Source organism: Pseudorasbora parva, chromosome 23 (genome assembly GCF_024679245.1).
Source record: "Pseudorasbora parva isolate DD20220531a chromosome 23, ASM2467924v1, whole genome shotgun sequence".
Classification (NCBI taxonomy): Eukaryota; Metazoa; Chordata; class Actinopteri; order Cypriniformes; family Gobionidae; genus Pseudorasbora; species Pseudorasbora parva.
Window position 1 is genome coordinate 34,032,780 of NC_090194.1, and position 20,503 is coordinate 34,053,282.

The window sequence follows — 20,503 nt, forward strand, 5'->3', positions numbered from 1 at the left end:
GACTTTATTGTCTATTGTCATTGGATTTTTGAGGGGACAGTCATGTCGCAGTGCTTGCGCATGCGCACACATCATCGCCGAGTCTAACCGAAAGCGCCCGAAGAAAAACGATGGGAAACGGTCTGCGGAGCACTATTTGGCAGGAAGGTTTCCCGCGCAGCGCCAATTGAGTCCGGCTGCGGAGCACTATGTGGCAGCGGGGGAGGGGAGGGAAAGAGCTCGGCCGCATTCGGGGCCGCCTGCGCTCATCAAACGCTGCTCATTGAACACACAGTGAGGCAGAGCTGGAGTGGAAATATTCCTTATGCCGCAATATGCGTGAATTTCTAAAATAAACCCGGGGTAAGCGAGCACCCATGCCATAAATGCCACATTTATGCATTGCACTTGAATAAAAGGCGATATGCGACAAGATTGAGCTCAAATCCGCAGTGGAGGCAGTACAGGGGTTTTGGGGCGAGCTGTGGGACGCTTGATCCAGACGGTTCTGTTGAAAATGCGTTTCTTGTGCTTCCTTTGTTTCTGCTGCGGGATTGTAAATAAGAGCTTGAGCCAAAATGGCGGCTGGAGCCGTTGAGCTGCGTCGAGCTATGAGCTATTGCACTGCGTTTAGTTACACAAATAACACGGTTTTATAATTTCTGGCTATTTTCTGGCTTTATATCCCTTTTGTGTGCTGTCATAGCTTTTAGAATAAGACATCTGGCTGCATTTGGGAAGAAATGTTAAGTGTTTAACGAGGATAGTTAGCGAGATAGAGTCAGTTAGCTAGATATATTTGAATATTTATAATTGCTAATTGCTATTTTATTTATAAATCGCGCGTTTATTGCTCATTTCGGACTTGTGTTGGTTGTTTAATGGCTGAATGTGGTGTTTTTGCTGTGACGGTATTTTCAGACTGCCAGTAAACTATTATATGTCTGCTATGCTTTTTCTTCAAAAAAATGATGCTTTGATTCACTCGCAAGCCCAGATGCAATATTATTCATGTATGTTTATTTTGCCATTTTCAGTATAACTAGACAACTCGCAGAGCTGCTTGTCATCTTGCTTGTTTTAATGGCAGCACTGAAACCCAATCTGGCCAAGTGATCTCACTGCATTGTTGAAGGTTCTGGCCAGTTTGAAATGTAAGGTCTTGAATTCATTAAGTCTCTCTCATCTGATGCTCAATGATCAGGTTGCATTGAGAAAGTCTGTTGAATTTCCAATTTTTCCATGAGGAACAGTTAATGACATGAATCATTCTGGGGGTTTGTTTGGAAGGGGGCGGAGGTTCATTTGTATTTCATGACAGTCTCCTGAAGAGTTTTGTAGGGCACCTCTGGAGGATTAATTGATCAATTAGGCTTGTAAAGGAGAGATTACAGCAGAGAAACAAGCACTGCGGTGGGTTTAAGTGCTGAAGAATGGGTGGGTTTGATTTAAGCCTTTATTTGATTTGATCTGATTTGCAATATTGTGAGCTAAACATGGTGTATATATATATATATATATATATATATATATATATATATATATATATATATATATATATAAAAAATAAATGTGTGTGTGGTAAAAATGATGGGTTTGTACAATGTCCAGCTGGGTAGGGACATTGGTCATTTATAAAAGGCAAAACATAAATTTCCCTTGATCTGTGTGTATGTTAGAGGTCCACCATAGTGGATTTTAGTGATAACGAGGTTGGATCATGCTGGCTGATAATCGATTAGTCAACTGATAGTTTTAAAATGGATACTGAATGAAAACAGACAACACATAAATAGGGCTGTATTTAATTACAAACAGTACTGAACCATGAAAATGTACTGTACTTTATAATATTAATTATAGCATAATCATTTATGTTAGTTTATACTTCATAGTGTATTAAAGGCACAAAATGTAAGATTTTTGGATTGAAATATGCAAAAACCATTAGAACAATGTTATATATTTTGTTGACTTGTATAGTTATATTGTTACAAATGTTTCCAAGAATGTTTAAATCCAGAGAAATAAGCGATTTTTAACCAGGTGTCGCTTATCAATGACATCATATCTGTGTTACCCTCAATTTCTGATTTTATTTAGTAGGAAACAACAGAGATGCTGTACTATTTTGGGTTTTATTAAACAAGGGAACAACTGTTTACATAGTAGAAAGAAACTAGCCATTGTTATCTAGCTCAACACCTTGATTTACTGTAAGTACCATGTTTAACCATGCCGAATATTGATCGCCGTGCAGTCTGAATAAGTGTCTCATAGTAGCCACTGAGCGAACGCAGTGATGTTTGGTCTGGAAACTCACCATTGACAGCTCAATCTGAGGGGCGGGATAAATGGTTGTCTTTCAAACTCCCTCTGCACGCAATTAGATAGCGCTACAACAAACCAGAGCAACGAAGAAGGTGAAGCAGAGCTAGTTGACAGATTAAACTTGTGCTGTATCCGGTCGGCAAAACCCTGAACACATCTTCCCTTCTTAAGAATTATTTGTGCCGTTCTTTTCTCAAAGGAAAGCTTAACTGAAGTATTCCAGAATCGCGGTCAAAGCTGATTCGAAAGACCGCCGTTTGCTAGCTTCTTTATATTCAAGTAGCACACAACTCTGCCGTCATTAGCTGTGTCTCATTTCGCTAAATTTCGATGGCTGCATCCTCTGGAGGATAGTCCTGTGTAGGATGCAGTATACGGAGTGCCCTCAATCAGAATTAAACGAGACGTCCTTCATAGGACACACAGGCAGGAAGTATCACGTTGCTATGCCAACAAATTCAGCCTCGTTGCGCTCTCACGCCAGTTATATGAATGAAAATTATTTATAACTTGAAAATGATTATGAAATGTTTCTTGTCTTCACAGCAATGTACTGTTCTAAACGTTTAAAATGCACTAAACAGTTGTAATCCTTTTTACCAAAACTGTTTGAGGTAATAGAGCTTAAAAAAAAAAAAAAAAAAACGCTTGAACTACTTAATTTAAACACCACACCTACGCTCGCATGTATATCTGGCGGTGGTGCCTTTTTTTATATAATATATAAAATAAATATGACGGTTGTGTTAACGGAGACGCAAAGAATTGTGGGTTATCTCCAGCCATGAAGGCTACACCTCATGCACACTTCGAATTCCTGTGAAAGAAGGACGCATTCGAAGGTCGCATTTGAAGTGTCGTACTCACTTTTTTAAAATGAGACGGTCTTATGACGTATGCAGCCTTCGAATGCGACTTCCGGAGGACGCAGCCTTCTGAAATGAGACACAGCTATTGTTAAGCCCGCCCACCGACTATACACGATGTGATTGGCCCGACCAGAGTTTGAGTTAGATTTGCTGCCGCTAGGGTGCATCTAGTTTCCTAGGCTAGCATTATAACATGACTTTCAAAACACTCAAATGTATCTAATATGATAAGACAGCGCTATGTACCCCACATAAGTATGAGCGGAAGAAGCGGAAGTGCTAATCTGTGGCAGAATAAAAGATCTCCAAAATCAAGGCATCAAGCTACGCCTTTGTTTTGAATCCATATTGTGCCTGAGAATGCTAAACTAAAATTAAAAAAACATAAACTAATGCTAAGAGATACAACATTGATATGTACACATTTATTAGTAAGTGTTGAAATCGAATATGTGTTATTTCATATAAATCCAAAGTCATGCTTAAAAGATCTTTAAATATCTACACAAAGTCCATAGTATTGAAAATAGATTTTATGAACACTTGATGATTATCTAATCAAAGTAACAAAATATCTACTACAGTGATGACGAACTGAAATCGAATGCATTTATGTTTCTGTCTTCTGTCACTGTCAGTAGCTTTAAATATGTAACTTTGCTGCATAACGAATTAGGGCTAGGTGATATTGCCAAACAATCATATCTCAGTATTATTATTTTTTTGGTTAAATGGCGTTATACAGTATATATCTTGGTATTATCTATGTTTTTCTATTTGGATTTTTTTTTTTAAACTGTAATTGTTTAAAAAAGGTTATTTCACATCCTGCCCAATGATATTGAAGGCTACAAAACAATTACAGTTAATGTAATGTAGGCTATGCAATATATTATGTACAAAAATAGGATGCAAATCACATTACATTCTAACATTGTAACCTTACAATCTAAATACAACAATAATGATTTTGTTTTTTAATTCACTAAAATAAAAAAAGAAAAGAACAGGCTAATTATATTAGCCTACGTTTGATACCCCCATTATAAAATGGTCACTTTCATAAAAATACAATTGTAGGTTTTAAAATTCCCCGTATGGCACATTTATTGTCCTACAAATATTTTAGCAATATGTATATTTTAGTCAGAATTATCTCAGCTTCACTTGCAGAAGGCTTGTCCTCTCCTGACAGCAAAATGGATACATTTGCATGACTTTCTAACGTTTACAGATGGAGAATATTATATACCGGTGAATTGTAAGTTATGCTCTGAGGAAAGCAAAAATGTCAAACACATTAAACAACGCAAGTATTAATCTGTCAGAGCATCTGACAGGACAAGCTGCTTTAAGCTATATGTTTTAACTTTCTCTTACCAGTTATTTTGAAGCCCTTAATATAAAGTGTGTCATGTTTAGGACAAATTGGATTATGCACTTTCACTTAAGCCTAGTTCACACTGCCCGATTTTTGCCCCGATTTTGAGTTGCCGACAGGTTTTGTGAAATCGCCGACAAAAGCCCGAGATCACAGGCAAATCGGTGCTCGTGCACGCGAGTGACAATCACCCAGTGTGAATAATCAAAGACGCGATCAGAGAGAATCGCCGACGAGTCTCCGACGCCGGTGAGATATTTGGCATGCTAAATATCTGGAGCTGTCGGCGATTGAAACTCCTGCTGTGTGAACTGGTTTCTGACTGAAAATTACATCGGCGATGACCGACAGCCAATGAGAGAGTGAGATACAGGGCAGCAGGAGGTTCAGGGAGGAGTTATAGAGCAGAATTTCAGTATTTTAATAGATATATTTAAAATTCTATCAAACATTATCAAACAGTCCAAACATTTGCACATCCAGCCACAGCAGCAGCACATTACAAAATTGTTTATTTACCTCAAACTCTCTTTGCAAAACACAATCCGGCCTTCCTCTGTCTCGCCAACAATTTCTTCCGCCATAATCTTTTTTCTTTTTCTCCACAAATCAGCGCACATACAATTTGAAGCAAACTTTGTGCAGTTTATCATTTTTAATAACAATTCCAAGTCTCGCGCGAGAACTCCGGTCTGACGCACGTGTGTTCTCGCGTTGTTTACTCGTCACATCGCACGTGTAGTTGGGAAACGTAGTTTGCGCACCGGAGAGAGAGAGAGTTGTCGGCGATTCTTCCTCTTGTTCAGTCAAGCAGTATAAACTACACTGTCGCCAAACCATCGGTCAGTGTGAACTCATCTGTTGTCGATCCATCGGTCAGTGTGAACACAGCAGTGACTGAATGATACCTCAGATAGTCATGCAGTGTGAACTCATCTGTTGTCGATCCATCGGTCAGTGTGAACACAGCAGTGACTGAATGATACCCCAGATAGTCATGCAGTGTGAAAAGAGCAGTGACCCGACGAGTTTGAAAATCGTACAGTCTGAACTAGGCTTTACTTGTCCTTTGCTATTTTTCAGATACGTTCATATCAAACTACTGTATATTATCGGTATAAACAGTTTTGCCTCGTTCCATATAGTTTCTAAAAAATACAAACGCGATATACCGCCCAGCCCTATAACAAATGCAAAAATGCATAAAAGTGACCAGTGGCTATACACTAATGCAAATAGATGATAACAGTCAAGATAGTAAACATTTGGGTTGGACTTGCGTGTCATATTGTTTTAACTGCTTGAGATACTGCTAATGTTAGCGTCCTCTCAGCCTTGACGGCAAACATATTGCTGTTTTTTTCTCCACTAATTATTCAGCATGTAGTTAAATTTACTTTATAATGATAGGAAAACAGATGGTAGTGTACTCCTACAGTGTCATTGTAACGCGTGTCAAAACAAACCCATGAGGCATCAGTAATCAGCGGACAAGGTGTAACGATATATTGTTAATTGACTATATATATATTTATATATCACAATATAAAAATGCAATATGTATCGTTGATGTAAACTTTGATTTGCAATATAGAGTTGTTTTATCCAAGGCTCAACTTGCTATATGTATAAGGTATAATTAACCCAAAAGAGTCATCATGTACTCACCCTCATGTTGTTTCGTTTAACATCTAAACACAAATGAAGTGCCTCCATTTTAAATTCCTCCCTTTAAAGTCCATTCCTTTCAAACTTAAAAGATCCAATACATGTCATAAAGGCATCGTAAAAATAACTAATCTAGGTCTAGTCCAAATCCAAGTTTTCTGAAGTTTATATGATGAACCGTTTTAGAACGACGCACATACTGTGGTAAACACAGACGTTCAAAGGATTGCGTGACGTGCAAAAAACGTGTGAGCTAAACATTGGATGCTAAACATTGGTTTTTTTGGATAAGCTAAACATGTACAGTTTGGGAAAAGTCATTTTGACAAGCTTTCTTTACATTGGTCATCTAAAGTGCACGCGCTGCCGGTGTTGTGCCGAATGTCGACCCCATGCCAAATTATTGCAACCCACCCCCTTATTATTACTAACCCCACCCCTCCAAACACCTCCCCCACACCTACTCCTTAACCTACCAATACTAGTGGGGTAATAATCTGGCAGGGGGTCTGAATTCGGCACAACAGCCCTCACTCCAGATCACATTTGGTTTTAGTATGAAGTATGCATACACATGCAGCATGCATGCATCATATGTTTTGCCTTTTGTAAATCCCCAATGTTGTTATTGTCCAGCTGGGCATTGTATAATACTTTTTTTCTAAAACGCATCATTTTCTTTTTGTATCCTTTCCCTGGTTTCATGTTATGAATACTCTTCAATAACATCATTTTTCTGCATCATTGAGCTGTAAATGTCCTCTCTTCAATTGCCATTATAGAAGCCACTGGCCAACATTTGATACAGCTCAGTACTTCTGCCTCTACAGCTAAAATATATTAGATTCTTGTACGCTGAAAAATGCATATACTGAAATGCTCCATTATCCATGTGCAGGTATTTAGCACAGCACGACTGAGTTCAGTTACAGCCAAGATTTTGACATGCTGGAAATTCATTATCATAAATGTGTAGGCTATGTGAAATATAGCCAAAATTAAACTTAATTTTCCACCGAGATTATCATTACAGTAATGTGACAACAAAGATTTATATGACGCATAAATTCTGCATCATGATGGTATTTGTTGTGTTGCATTTAATTGATGCTGATTTAAAAGAAAAATGTTGCATTGCAGTAAATCAATCATTGCAAAAATACTGGATTAGAGTAAGAATCTAAGGAGAAAATGATTTAAATTTGAAACTAATAAAAATCAGCTGTGTGGCTAGCTACATTTGGAAGTAAAAAGAGCTTTAAAACATGAAGGATATTGTAACTATATTGAGGAAATACATTGCAAATTCATAGTTCAAGTGTAAAAACTTTGGCATCATCTCACCACCTTTATCTAAAAGTCACATGAAAAGGAGGGCTGACCTTGAGGTAAATTTTAAGGTCTTGCTCGCTGTTTTCATTACAAGACACAGATTGTAAAATTGAAAATGTAAGCAGTGTTATTATTCGAGTCTAGCTGTGTTGGAAAAGAATATCTTCATGCATTAAAGCATCTTCAGTTTATTGCAGATGATTGCACTAGGTCATGTTGGTGTGCAATGGACTGTTGTATTAAACATTCTGGTTATGATTTAGTTGGACGCTCTGTTAGATCAACTTGCCTTGGTTTGGCCGGCTGACGGCCCCGAGCTCCCTGCGCTTGTAGCGTACTCCTGTTGTGTTGTATAACAGCGTCTGCTTGGCTTCCTGAATAATGCAAGTCTCATGTCACGGCTGATCTGCTCTCCTTCCTTTAGTATTTTGAGTGTCTGGATGTCAGAAGCAGCTAAATGGATGCGTCGTTTAATGAATGCTGATTTCCAAAGCACAACATTTGATGTGGGGTTGACATTTAAGGCAGGACACCCCAGGTAAAACGTTTGGATGATAATAGATGGATAATAGATTGATTGCATAAAAAATACGAATCTAATTATAATATTCACTAATTTGCATACATTTCCAGAACAGAAATCTGAAATTGGATAAAGCCAGGTTCAAGATTCATCTTTCATTTAGTTAAAAATGAGATGTTTGAGTTTAGGGGCGATTTTTAGGAGTCATGGTTCGATTTCAAAACAATTCTTGAGCTACGTTTTTCTTATTAATAAGTTTACCAACTTTAAAGGAATAGTTCACCCAATGTTTATCTGCTTACCCCCAGGGCATCCAAGATGTAGGTGTGTTTGTTTCTTCGGTAGAACTCAAATGAAGATTTTTAACTCCAACCCAACCGTTGCTGGTATAATGCATGTCAATGGGGTCTAATTGGGTGAACTATCCCTTTAAATGGTAAATGTATTTGTATATTTTACTCAATTACTTAAACAAATTAAAAGTGCTTTAAGCAATTGATAGTTTTCCATTCAGGAGTGATTTTTCTCTTTCTCTTCTTTACTGCTGTTTGATTATTACTGATGATGATCTAATAGTTCACAGTAATGCACAACTCTTGACAGATCAGATGTGTGTTTACATTCATTTTACATCATAACTTTTTGAGATGCAAGTGCATTAAACCACTTACACAGCCGCATGCTGCAAACACTCTTTACAAAGCACATGTGATGTGAGTAGGGATGTCAGTTTACATCAATGCCCATAATTGATCGTTGTTTAAATTAACAATCAATTAATCGCTAGGGGGGTCAGAAACGGGGGTCAGAAACCTTTGATTTCATCAAAAATATCTTCATTTGTGTCTCTTTTTGCATGCGTGAGATTGGAACAAGCAGATTAAAGCTGTTTTTAGAGCACACATTGGCGATGATTTAGAATCGCGAAACATCGTAGAGCGATTCTTCTCCCACCCCTATTAAAGGATTTTACATCATAGTCCGTACATCAGAAAATACTTTCAACAGCAAGGGAAACAAATCCAACCATGTTTTTAGGAATGAAATGTTACAAAAATCAGGCAAATATAATGTGAACAAACCCTTCAGAGTATGGATAGGAAAACACTGTAATGGTGTATGTAAGTGCTGCTGAAGTGGAGATTTCTGACTCACAGCTTTATTGTAATTAAATCTACAGGCGCAGATAGATAAAGGGTAATAAAGCAAACGCTTATGTGTATTTTGGATGTTTTCTTTCCACTTTATGAAAAGTCAAATGGCTCAATCTCAGAATTAAGAAAAATAAGGTTTTTGCCTGTAATGTTTTTCCTGAATGTCAACATAATCACTTGTGGCCCGATTTACCATGTTTTTATTTGTTAGGATTAAAGTATTGATTTTAAGTCACAAATATATTTCATTCAAAATGATAGTCCATCCAAAAATGAAAACTCTTTTCTTTACTCACTCGCCTTCATGATTTTCCAAACTGATATTGTGAAGGTAACCAGACCGTTCTGTTCCCATTGACTTCTGTTATATGGACAAAAATACAATGCAAGTCAATAGACCCAAAACGTTTTGGTTGTCAACATTCTTCATGAAGTTTCTGAAAAATCAAGTGGCTTATTACCCTGGAGGTTCCTCCCTTCGATTCATCAGCTACTGGGAACTTAAAATGTGATCGTTTACATTCCCTAAACATTTTCTAAACTTGTATCCATTTATTTTTTTAGGTTGCTGAAGCCCTTTCCAAAGGAGGTCTGGATCAGTACCCATCTGCGCGGGCCCTGAGTGGGCTGGCACGACCTGTCCTGCCCACTCAATACTGAGCACCAAACATTCCTGAGACTCAGGCGGGCATCGGGGGGAACCATATTACATGCCAGCGGCTTTTTTTTTTTTTTTGACTGCCCCTTTAGGTTTACCTCTCACTCCCTTTGCCCTGATACGCTTTCATTCATCCGAAAGAGTAAAAGGATATTTTCACCCTAGTGTGGCAGCCGGGCTGCTCCTCCACACACAGATGAATGAAGACCCCATTCGGGAAGAACACAGCCCCGAGATCCAGAGCTGATGCAGGTTAGCTGGCCTTTGATTGGATGACGACCAATCACCTTCTGAAGTCTGTTTTTAATATGAATCATGTTTGCTGTCTCTGATTGAAGGGCATCCTGGTGTCTCTGCAAATATGATGAAGAAAAAGAATTCCCATAAGTAAGTGTTATTTGCTTGTGTTTTAGGGCATAGATTATATTGCATTATATCGTTGGCATTTTTATAAGTCTACACGATAAATTTAATATTGAGTTAAATATTGGGCGAAGGATACATTTTTATGTAAATGTAAGACCTCCATAAGACCTCCGTTTATCTTCAGACAGTTTAAGATATTTTATATTTAGTCCAAGAGCGTATCTAAGTGTATGCACACTATACTGTCCATGTCCAGAAAGGGAATAAAACATCATTAAATTATGCAAAAAAATATGTGACATCAGTGGGTTAATTAGAATCTCTTGAAGCATCGAAAATACATTTTGGTCCAAAAATAACAAAAACTACGACTTTATTCAGCATTGTCTTGATTCATGATTCAGATCGCGTGTCAAACTGCTGAAATCACGTGATATTGGCGATCCGAATCATGAATCAATTGTTAACCGTTCAAAATGCCGTTCAAAAATAAATCAAATCATGACCGTTTGAATCTTTATTTGAGGATTGAAAACAAAGCGGAAGAGAAGACAATGCTGAATAAAGTCATAGTTTTTGCTAGCCTAGAAATCTAGACGCACCCTGGCGGCAGCAAATTTAATTTGCCCGCAAGTGTCGTCTAGCAACTCTCAATACCCATCTGAGCAGTATTCCTCAGAATATGGACGGCCCAATCACATCGTGTATAGAGTCGGCGGGCGGGGCCATAATGACGACGGCTGAGTTGCGCTTGTGTGCTTCTAGTAAACTCAGAAACTGGCAAACGGCGGCGGTCTTTCAAATCAGCTCTGACCGCGACTCTGGAAGACTTGGAGTTCAGCTTTTCTCTGAGAAAAGAACAAAGAGCGGCACTGAAGTCATTCTTAAAAAGGGAAGATGTGTTCGGAGTTTAGCCGACCGGATACGGCGAATGTTTAATCAGTCAGTGAGCTCCACTTCACCGTCGTTGCTCCGGTTGGTGTAGCGCTATCCTATCGCGTGCAGAGGGAGTTTGAAAGACAACCGTTTATCCGCCCCTCAGATTGAGCCCTGTCTATGGTGAGTTTCCAGACCAAACATCTTGATGTGGGTCTGGCTTGTCAGGCTAAGTTTTTGCTATTTTTGGACCAAAATTTATTTTCAATGCTTCAAGAGAAGCACTTGTTTCTTAGTTGTAATATTAGTTCTTACTTTAAAAAACAAAAACAAATATATATATATATTATTTCTGATTATGGCAGAGCTTTCTGCCCACCCAATTAGGCTAATAAAGTAATGATTAAAAAACACAAACGCTTGATCAAGGGCCCGAGGATAGTGCTGGGAAATCAAGTTCAGGCTCGGGCAGGGAATCTAAACTCTATTTGTTGTTAGTGTTGTTGTTGAAATGACTCCCTTCATCTTTAAACAGATTCAGAATTGAACATCTGAGGAATTAAAATAAAAAGAAAATCAAAAGTGTCATTAAACAGATGTTGATGCTGATATCTGATGATTATGACATCCTCTCACAGGAAACACAAAAGCAGCGTAGGGCCCACCAAAGCAGTGGCTCAGCCCAGGCGGAACATCGTGGGCTGTCGTATCCAGCACATCTGGAAGGAGGGCAGTGGCGCGGCGTCGCAGTGGAAAGGCACCGTGTTAGACCAGGTGCCCGTCAACCCCTCGCTCTACCTGATTAAATATGACGGCTTTGACTGCGTCTACGGCCTGGAGCTGCATAAAGACGAGAGGGTGCAAGGACTCGAGGTTTTACCAGACAGACTAGGTACGTTTGATTTCGGTTTATTGAAAGCGGACAGAAAAGATTTTAACTGTGGCGCATAATTATTAATGATGTTTTGATGCAGTTGACCAGCCATGAGCAGAAAATCCATTTTATTTAATTATTATATTGATTTTTGACACTCCTTTGTACTCCTAATTAGCATACTTATTGCTTGTGTATTAGGGCTAAATGTTTGAATATAAATGTATTATTATATTACTATTTGTAAAATGTTGCACTCATTGATCATCATAAATATTAATCTCAAACAAGCAAATAATAAATATGAATCACCTAATATTTAATGCTGGTTCACCATTAAACAAACTCTTATTGAAATTTAATGGTGTTTAATTCAGTTATGATCAATTAGTGTTGTCAAAAGTACCGACCGCGATAATGTAATCGTAAACACCTCTGACTGGCCATGTCTCACGCGCTCATCGGATGTGCTTGTGATTGGCTACAATGATCAACACACAGAGTGTTTTGAAAGCGGTAGGCTGATAGAAGCCTGCATTCAAACGCTCTGTGTGTATCTAAGCGTTCTGTGAAAAGCATCATTGATGAATATTTACAGCATGTTTGTGAAGTGCTGATCATTGTAGCCAATCACAGACATATTTGATGAGCACAATGGCCAGTCAGAGGTGTACAGATTTAGTAACGTAGCCGGTACTTTTGACAACACTATGATCAATACACAATTAGGCTGGATTCTCTCCAAACTGAGCACTAAAACTCCAGTAACTCTGATGTCAGAAGACTTTTGAATGTGGTCTTGCTTCGTGTGCCTTGCTTTTTGAGTGAATTATTGTTCCCAGATTTACTGCTGTGGATGATGGTTCCTATAGTGCTGCGCAATATATCGCAAATGTACATATCGCAGCTCCACGCAATATCTGAATGATTTTAATAGGCTACTTCAACATTGTGAAAAGTGTATGTTTTAGCTCGGCATATAGTCGCCAACTACTGTTATTTATGTGACTTGCTTGACGTGAAAAAGAGTTATTATATGTAATAACTTGCGTAAAAACTCCTTTAAGTCTCACGCTGTCTGACACACACACACCGAAACGTGCACACGAGCCGCCTCTCGGAAAGCGTGTGATCCCTTCAGTTCTGTTTCGTCTCTTGTTACACACCTGAACTACCAAATACACACACCATTTTTTTTAACATACATTTTTGCTAAAACTGCTGGTCACTTTCAGAAGTTGTAGTGATGCTTTCTTTTCCCAGAAAGAATGTAAAACAAATGGTATCGTTCTCGGTTTTAAATATATATATATTTTTTAAAGTATTGCATATCGCATTCTTCTTCAATATCACACAGCCCTAGTTTCCGATCCTGCCACTCATCATGTCTTGCTTTCTCTGCCTTCTTTCAGCCTCGACACGCATCAGCGACGCCCACCTGGCCGACACCATGATCGGCAAAGCTGTGGAGCACATGTTCGAGACGGAGGACGGCACGAAGAACGAGTGGAGGGGAATGGTTCTGGCCCGGGCGCCCATCATGAACACGTGGTTTTACATCACATATGAGAAAGACCCAGTGCTCTACATGTATCAGCTGCTCGATGACTATAAAGATGGAGATCTGAGGATCATGCCAGACTCTAGTAAGTGTTTTCAGTGCTTGTGATGGTCTAAATTGATGAAGCTCATATAAGTGTCCTTAAATTTGACTATCTGAAATCTGTTAAAAGCAGTGAAAAACCAGTATGGGTTTTTGAGTGGATGAGAGGAATATAGATATTTAGAGAGTGGCTCATGTATGATAAAATGCTGTCATATAAATAATAGACACATACATGTGTGTGTGTGTGTGTGTGTGTGTGTGTGTGTGTGTGTGTGTGTGTGTGTGTGTGTGTCTATTATTTATATGACAGCATTTTTTATATATATATACACACACACACACACCGATCAGGCATAACATTACGGACATTGACAGATTACATGAATGAAACTGATTATCTCTTCATCACAGCACCTGTTAGTGGGATATATTAGGCAGCAAGTGAACATTGTGTCCTCAAAGTTGAAGTGTAAGAACCAGAAATAATGGGCAAGCGAAAGGATTTGAGTGAGTTTGACAAAGGCCAAATTGTCTCAAATCTCCAAAACTGCAGCTCTTGTGGGCTGTTCCCGGTCTGCAGTGGTCAGTATCTATCAAAAGTGTTCCAAGGAAGAAACGATGGTGAACCAGCGACATGGTAATGGGCGGCCAAGGCTCGTTGATACACGTGGGGAGCGAAGGCTGGCCCATGTGGTCCGATCAAACAGACGAGATACTGGAGCTCAAATTGCTGTTAATGCTGGTTGTGATAGAAAGGTGTTTGAATACACAGTCCATCATTTTGTTGCGTATGGGGCTGCATAGCCGCAGACCAGTCAGGGTGCCCATGCTGACCCTTGTCCACCACAGAAAGGGCCAAAAGGTGCTTTTACATCACGTAGATGGCCCAGGTGTGTGTGCATGGCTTATCTGGGGAACACATGGCACCAGGATGCACTATGGGAAGAAGGCGAGCCGGCGGAGCCAGTGTGATGCTTTGGGCAATGTTCTGCTGGGAAACCTTGGGTCCTCCATCCATGTGGATGTTACTTTGACAAGTTCCACCTACCTAAGCATTGTTGCAGACCATCTACACCCTTTCATGGAAACGGTATTCCCTGGTGGCTGTGGCTCTTCCAGCAGGATAATGCTCCTGACACAAAGCACAAATGGTTCAGGAATGGTTTGAGGAACACAACAACGAGTTTGAGGTGTTGATTTGGCCTCCAAATTCCCCAGATCTCAATCCAATCGAGCATCTGTGGGATGTGCTGAACAAACAAGTCCGATCCATGGAGGCTCCACCTCACAACTTAAAGGACTTAAAGGATCTGATGCTAACATCTTGGTGCTTCAGGGGTCTAGTGGAGTCCATGCCTTGTCGGGTTAGGGCTGTTTTGGCAGCAAACACAATATAAGGTCATAATGTTTTTGCCTGATCTGTGTATGAATGTTTTTTTTTTTTTCTTTATAAATAGATGCATTTAAGTATTCACCTTTATAGTAAATGTTAAGGTAAAATAACTTATTTTACAGAATTTGCAACAACAACAAAAAAATCTTGAAGTTAACTTTATTCTGTTGACAATTTCTAAAAATGAAAAGAAAATGCTATTTCAATTGATTACATAATATTCAGTGATTTATGGGATGAGTAGTAAAAGATGCACCATATTTCAGTTGTTTTTATAATTTGAAAGTCATTCATATTTATATTTGATAATTATTCCCATGCGTTGCAGATGACTCGCCCCCAGCGGAGCGTGAGCCCGGGGAGGTCGTGGACAGCCTTGTGGGGAAGCAGGTGGAATATGCCAAAGAGGACGGCTCTAAACGAACTGGCATGGTTATTCATCAGGTGGAAGCCAAGCCCTCCGTCTACTTCATCAAGTTTGATGACGACTTTCACATTTACGTCTATGACCTGGTGAAAACATCGTAGGCAGCGAAACGCCCCGCGGAACGAGGAGAGGGGGAGGAGTTTCACGTAACCATGTGATTCACACAAACGTTTTTGCCAAAAGTTCTTTCAAAACATTTCTTGTAACATCTTCTGGAAATGGAATAGTGGATATTTCCGTGGATTACCACTAGTCAAGTGTCTCTTATTGTTGTAGGATGAACAGACATCACATCCCCCGACATACACGTAGCTTCATATTTCAGAGGTTCGTCTCGAGCATTTCCCATTCCTGTCGTTATTACGAAGACGCGCCGTCATGTTCATCGGGAAAAACCCGAAGGTTGAGTTTGGCCGTTAGAGTAACAACGTTCTGGGCTGCGTCGGACGTTTAAGCGTTCATCCGTTGGACTGTTACAGCTCCGTCTTGGGTTACGTTTCAACCTGATTGAAATTCAAGCTAGCGCTGTGCAGCGATCCTGGGGGGAAAAGTCCGAACAAAAGTTGCAAAATGCACGAGGTGTTCATCACTTCAGACGTGAGAAACACATGAAGGATGGGGAGCGAAAAAGTGTGCATAAAAGTGCCAGGAGGTGGAGGGCCGGAGGTCGGCAGTAGAAAGTGGCCTGGGAAAATGTTCCCGTCTTATCTGTAAACAAGATATCTTGATGTCCTTGATGTCTTCTGAGTTTCAACCCTCCGTCTTCTAGTTCATGCACTCGCCCTCGCCAGAATTACGCACACAAGCTCCGCTGTCATTTGAGGGAAATGAAACCCCACTGTCTTGTTTTCTTTATGTATTTTGTTTCCTATTTTCATTTTTTATATATATATATAAACGTTTATCACCTCGAGTAAACGCTAATGCAGCTTTTATTATTTCTAGCACTAAATTTAGAGGAAATCAGAGACTTGTTTTGCTCCCCTGTTTTGTTTTCAATGGAATTTCCACTTGTTTGGTTAAAAAAAATCTTAATATGAACGTTTATTTCACTTGTAAAAAATGCCCACTAATCATCTATCAGTGTGGACATTTTCTCTTGGGTATTATCATTGTTACGGTGTAGATAAGTGGGTTTATTGTGTTTTAGCACACGATTTTGTCTCTTTAGCGTTAAAAACCAGACGGTTACCCAATGCCCCGAAGTATTTAGTGATGTTACACAAACTAATCGCACAAGTGTTTAATCCCGTACCAGTTAGAAAAATGCTGATGCAATAATGAAGAAAGTATTCAGGAATTTCTTTGCAAACAATGCACCCCGGGACTTTTTCGTTAATTTTTCTTTAATTCTTTATTCACTTTGCCTCTCTGCGAGCCTAAAACATTTGTGCCTCGATATTGACATCAGTCTGGTTCCAGTATCGTTTTTTTGTTTTTTTATCTGTGTGTTTTGTCTGGAGGTTTGTGTGTTCCCATTAGACTCGTTTGAAATGACTCGAAGGCCCCCTCTGAGGAATGTTACTGTGTTTGCAGAAGCCCTCTCGGCTACATGTGTTGTGCATTATTTCAGCATTTTGTGCTGCTTTGGGTTACAGCGTTCCCGTTTTCACACTTCCCACTCGGCCGCTCCAGATACATCAAGCTTTTCTCTTGTCCGGTTGCAGAGAGCCGGTGTGTTCTGCATTTGATGTGCAACACTAGAAGGGTGACACCAAGAAATGCACACGTCATATTTCACTCCAAAATCAAATGCACAAAATAAATAGACTTTAAAATGTGCACACAAAAAAAGCCTTTAGTGTAATACGTTAATACTGTAATAATCCTGTCCAGACCAACCATAAGGTATTTAAGGTTTAGTTTAAATGTTAATTGTCATTAAGATGTAAGTCAAATATATATATATATATATATATATATATATACACACATGCAAACATACGCTTTCAAATCGATTAATCACATCTAACATGAAAGTTTGTTTATATATTGTGTGTGTATATATAAATATAAACACACATTGATATAACACTCGGTCAAAAAATAACAAAGAAACATTGATATAACACACTATATAAACACAAACTTTGATGTTAGCCATGATTATTCCAAAAATATATGTATTATATATAAAATAAATATTATAATTGATTATTTGCATCTAACAAAGGTTTGTGTTTATATAATATGTATGTGTGTGTGTGTGTGTGTAGATGTATAATATAATATATCTACACACACATACATATATATATATATATATATATATGCATGCATGCATACATGTGTGTGTGTGCTGTAGACATTTTATAAATATCAATTTTGTTTGTGTGTGTGTGTATGTATAAATAAATATATATATATATATATATATATATATATATATATATATATATATATATATATATATATATATATATATATATATATATATATATATATATATATATACACACATATATTATACAAGGTACACACATGCATATATAATGTAAACATTAACTTTTATTTTTGATGTGATTAATCGTAATTGTTTTGACAGCATGTGTATATATGTATGTGTGCGTGTTAATTTTTGTACTTTCATCTGATTTTGGAGTGAAATGCGACCTAGACGTTTCTTGATGCTTTCCATAAGATTCTCCCAGTAAAGTGCATAAAGATATTTGTGATTCTCCATGTTTTGACCTTGAAACCTTAATGCAGACGACCTGCTCTGCTTAGCAAAAAAAGCAGCGGCGGTCATCGAGCGCAGTGACCTTAACGCAGAGGTAAAGCTTCGTCCTGGGACTGTTCTACTTTCGCTTCTCCAACGAGAGCTAGGTCACTATAAAGAGGCGTACGGGTCCGTACGCTCCCTCACTGCAGCCACACGCGCTCAGAGTTGTGTCTTATTCAAATGGACAACGGACGTGTCAATATGCAAACGGAAACCCTCAGAAAAGACATACTCATGGGATTGGCCTTTTACATGTACCTACTGTAGTATTGTACTGTGTTTTGATGTCAGGTCGACGTGGGAAATTTACAACGGAAAAAAAAATGACGAAAACTAGACCGTTCTTTTTGCATGATATGAGTAGAGTTGTTCTCGTATGTTAGTGTGATGCATGTGTACCTGTCTCTTTTTATTTCGGCTATTCGTTCCCTAAATGAAAGTTTCTGTTTATTGTGTTGCTAATTGTGACGTTTCGGTTCTGGTTTTGAATCCATTTCTAAGTAAAAAACAATAAGTATTTTATTTCCTGCTATGCTCTATAAGAACAAATGCACTGGTGTTGTGTGTGTGGCGTGCCAATCGAAGGCAAGGTACCGGTGTTAAACAGCATTTGAGGGATCATATCCTTCTGACACAGTACCACCGTTCTGCTACAGGACAAATTTATTTGTTTCTATGAAGAGTGCCATATTTAACGAAGAAACAGGCCTTATGTGATCGGGACGAAATCTAATACGAATCTATATGTAGAGCGGGCTAACGTGTGCATGTATCGCATATCTAATTCATCCTTGTAGATATAGAATTAGAGGAAATGCACACTTTAAACTACATGGAGAGGATCGAACGTATGGTCCCTTTAAGATGCTGTTGCTCTTTAATTACTTTGTATAAAAAAAGAAAAGAATGGACAAAAATGCAGTGCAATTTGATGATTGTTGCAGATACATGTATAGTTCAAATTTCATGTTCTTTCACATATAGGTCAATGGCTTCTATTGGACTGAATCTGTTTCTTTTCTCTTTTTTTAACATGTAGATAGTTCATTTTATTTTCATTTAAGTATAAACACATTTTAAAACCTGTTACTTAATTCATTAAGTAATTTTTATAATTATTATGTAAGTCTATCCTTATAAGATTAAAAAAGTTCATGTGAATGTATGTGTCTGAATCTTTATCCAAATAACCGTCTCTGTACGTCTTAATATTGGCCAGAATTGGTTTTAAATATTAGAAAATATATAGAAAAAAATATGTTAGTAAAATTTAAAAAAAGGCATTAGTAAACTTTTTTTAACTAATCCATTTTATTTTACTAGTATTTATTTCTATTTTTATTTATTTATATTTATAGTAGTTAAATATTAAAATAATTGTTGTTAATAATAATAGATTTTATTTATTTATAATACTAATAAATAATATATCAGCTGAGTTTATTGTTAATAATTGCTCGGGCATCTGATCAACAACACGTTCACCTAAGTTTCTAATCTGTGTTATTAATTAGGAAATCAAATTTGTAATAAAAGATATTTTGTTCTCACTACGTGCGACTGCGCACGGATTCCTGATTGGTTGAATTAAATGTCCATCAAATGTCGTCCCTTCTTTATCCGAGTTTACGAATCGTACTACGGCGAACCTGTATCTAATTAATATTCATTACATAGCGTTGACGTTGCTTGGCAACAATTCAGCAAAAACACTAGTATTTAGCTCATTTATATTCATGAGCCAAGCCATCCGACTAGCGTAACGCAGCTGTCAACGAATCAGCTGGCGGACGTCAGTTTACTTTATAAATATTCATGAGCCAACCTCACCATAGTAGGAAGCGCTTTGTAAATACGCGTCTTGTTACCAAAGCTTTCGAAGGACTCGGTGGACTGCGCAGGATGGCAGTAAACATTGAGGAGAGGTGCTTTTTCATATGATAAAGGAGCTTTAGACACTTTTTACGACACACAGCAATACTTTAATATTAATTTAGGCACTTATTCAGGTGGATAGAAAACTCCTGAGCGCAGGTTAACGTTACCTGAGGTCCTCCGCGATGGTCGAGGTGTTTTCAGGCAGAGCACTCGTGAATAAAGAGGGAGATCTGGTCGATCCAGAGAAAGCTCTCAGGAATAAAGTGGTTGGCGTGTATTTCTCAGCCGGATGGTGTCCACCCTGCCGAGATTTCACTCCGCTGCTGTGTGATTTCTACACGGAGCTGGTGGAGGAGACTGACCCGCCTGCACAGTTCGAAATCGTGTTCATCTCCTCGGATAAATCCACTGAAGACATGGTGGAGTATTATCATGACATGCACGGAGACTGGCTGGCTCTGCCCTG

General features: G+C 38.5%; 2 protein-coding genes across 4 annotated transcripts in view; both read left to right on the forward strand.

Moving 5' to 3' along the window:
* Positions 1–186: 186 nt before the first annotated feature.
* On the forward strand, positions 187–17,537 carry LOC137062482 (spindlin-Z). Of its 3 annotated transcripts, none has more exons than XM_067433353.1 (7): positions 202–342; positions 7,985–8,098; positions 9,802–10,147; positions 10,234–10,282; positions 11,776–12,029; positions 13,424–13,657; positions 15,339–17,537. In XM_067433353.1, exons 3-7 carry the CDS (start codon positions 10,096–10,098, stop codon positions 15,536–15,538), a joined length of 789 nt encoding a protein of 262 aa, XP_067289454.1. In that variant the 5' UTR covers positions 202–342; positions 7,985–8,098; positions 9,802–10,095; the 3' UTR covers positions 15,539–17,537. The 3 variants fall into 3 exon arrangements, with proteins under 3 accessions (XP_067289453.1, XP_067289454.1, XP_067289455.1); XM_067433354.1 differs by lacking the exon at positions 202–342 and adding an exon at positions 1,399–1,416; XM_067433352.1 differs by lacking the exon at positions 7,985–8,098 and having other exon boundaries at positions 187–342.
* Positions 17,538–19,942: 2,405 nt separating this feature from the next.
* Positions 19,943–20,503, forward strand: part of nxnl2 (nucleoredoxin like 2) — a 3,088-nt gene continuing 2,527 nt past the window's right edge. The window contains exon 1 of the mRNA XM_067433018.1: positions 19,943–20,503. This exon is cut by the window's right edge and continues 18 nt beyond it. Coding sequence (XP_067289119.1) covers positions 20,220–20,503 — 284 coding nt within the window. The 5' untranslated portion in view covers positions 19,943–20,219.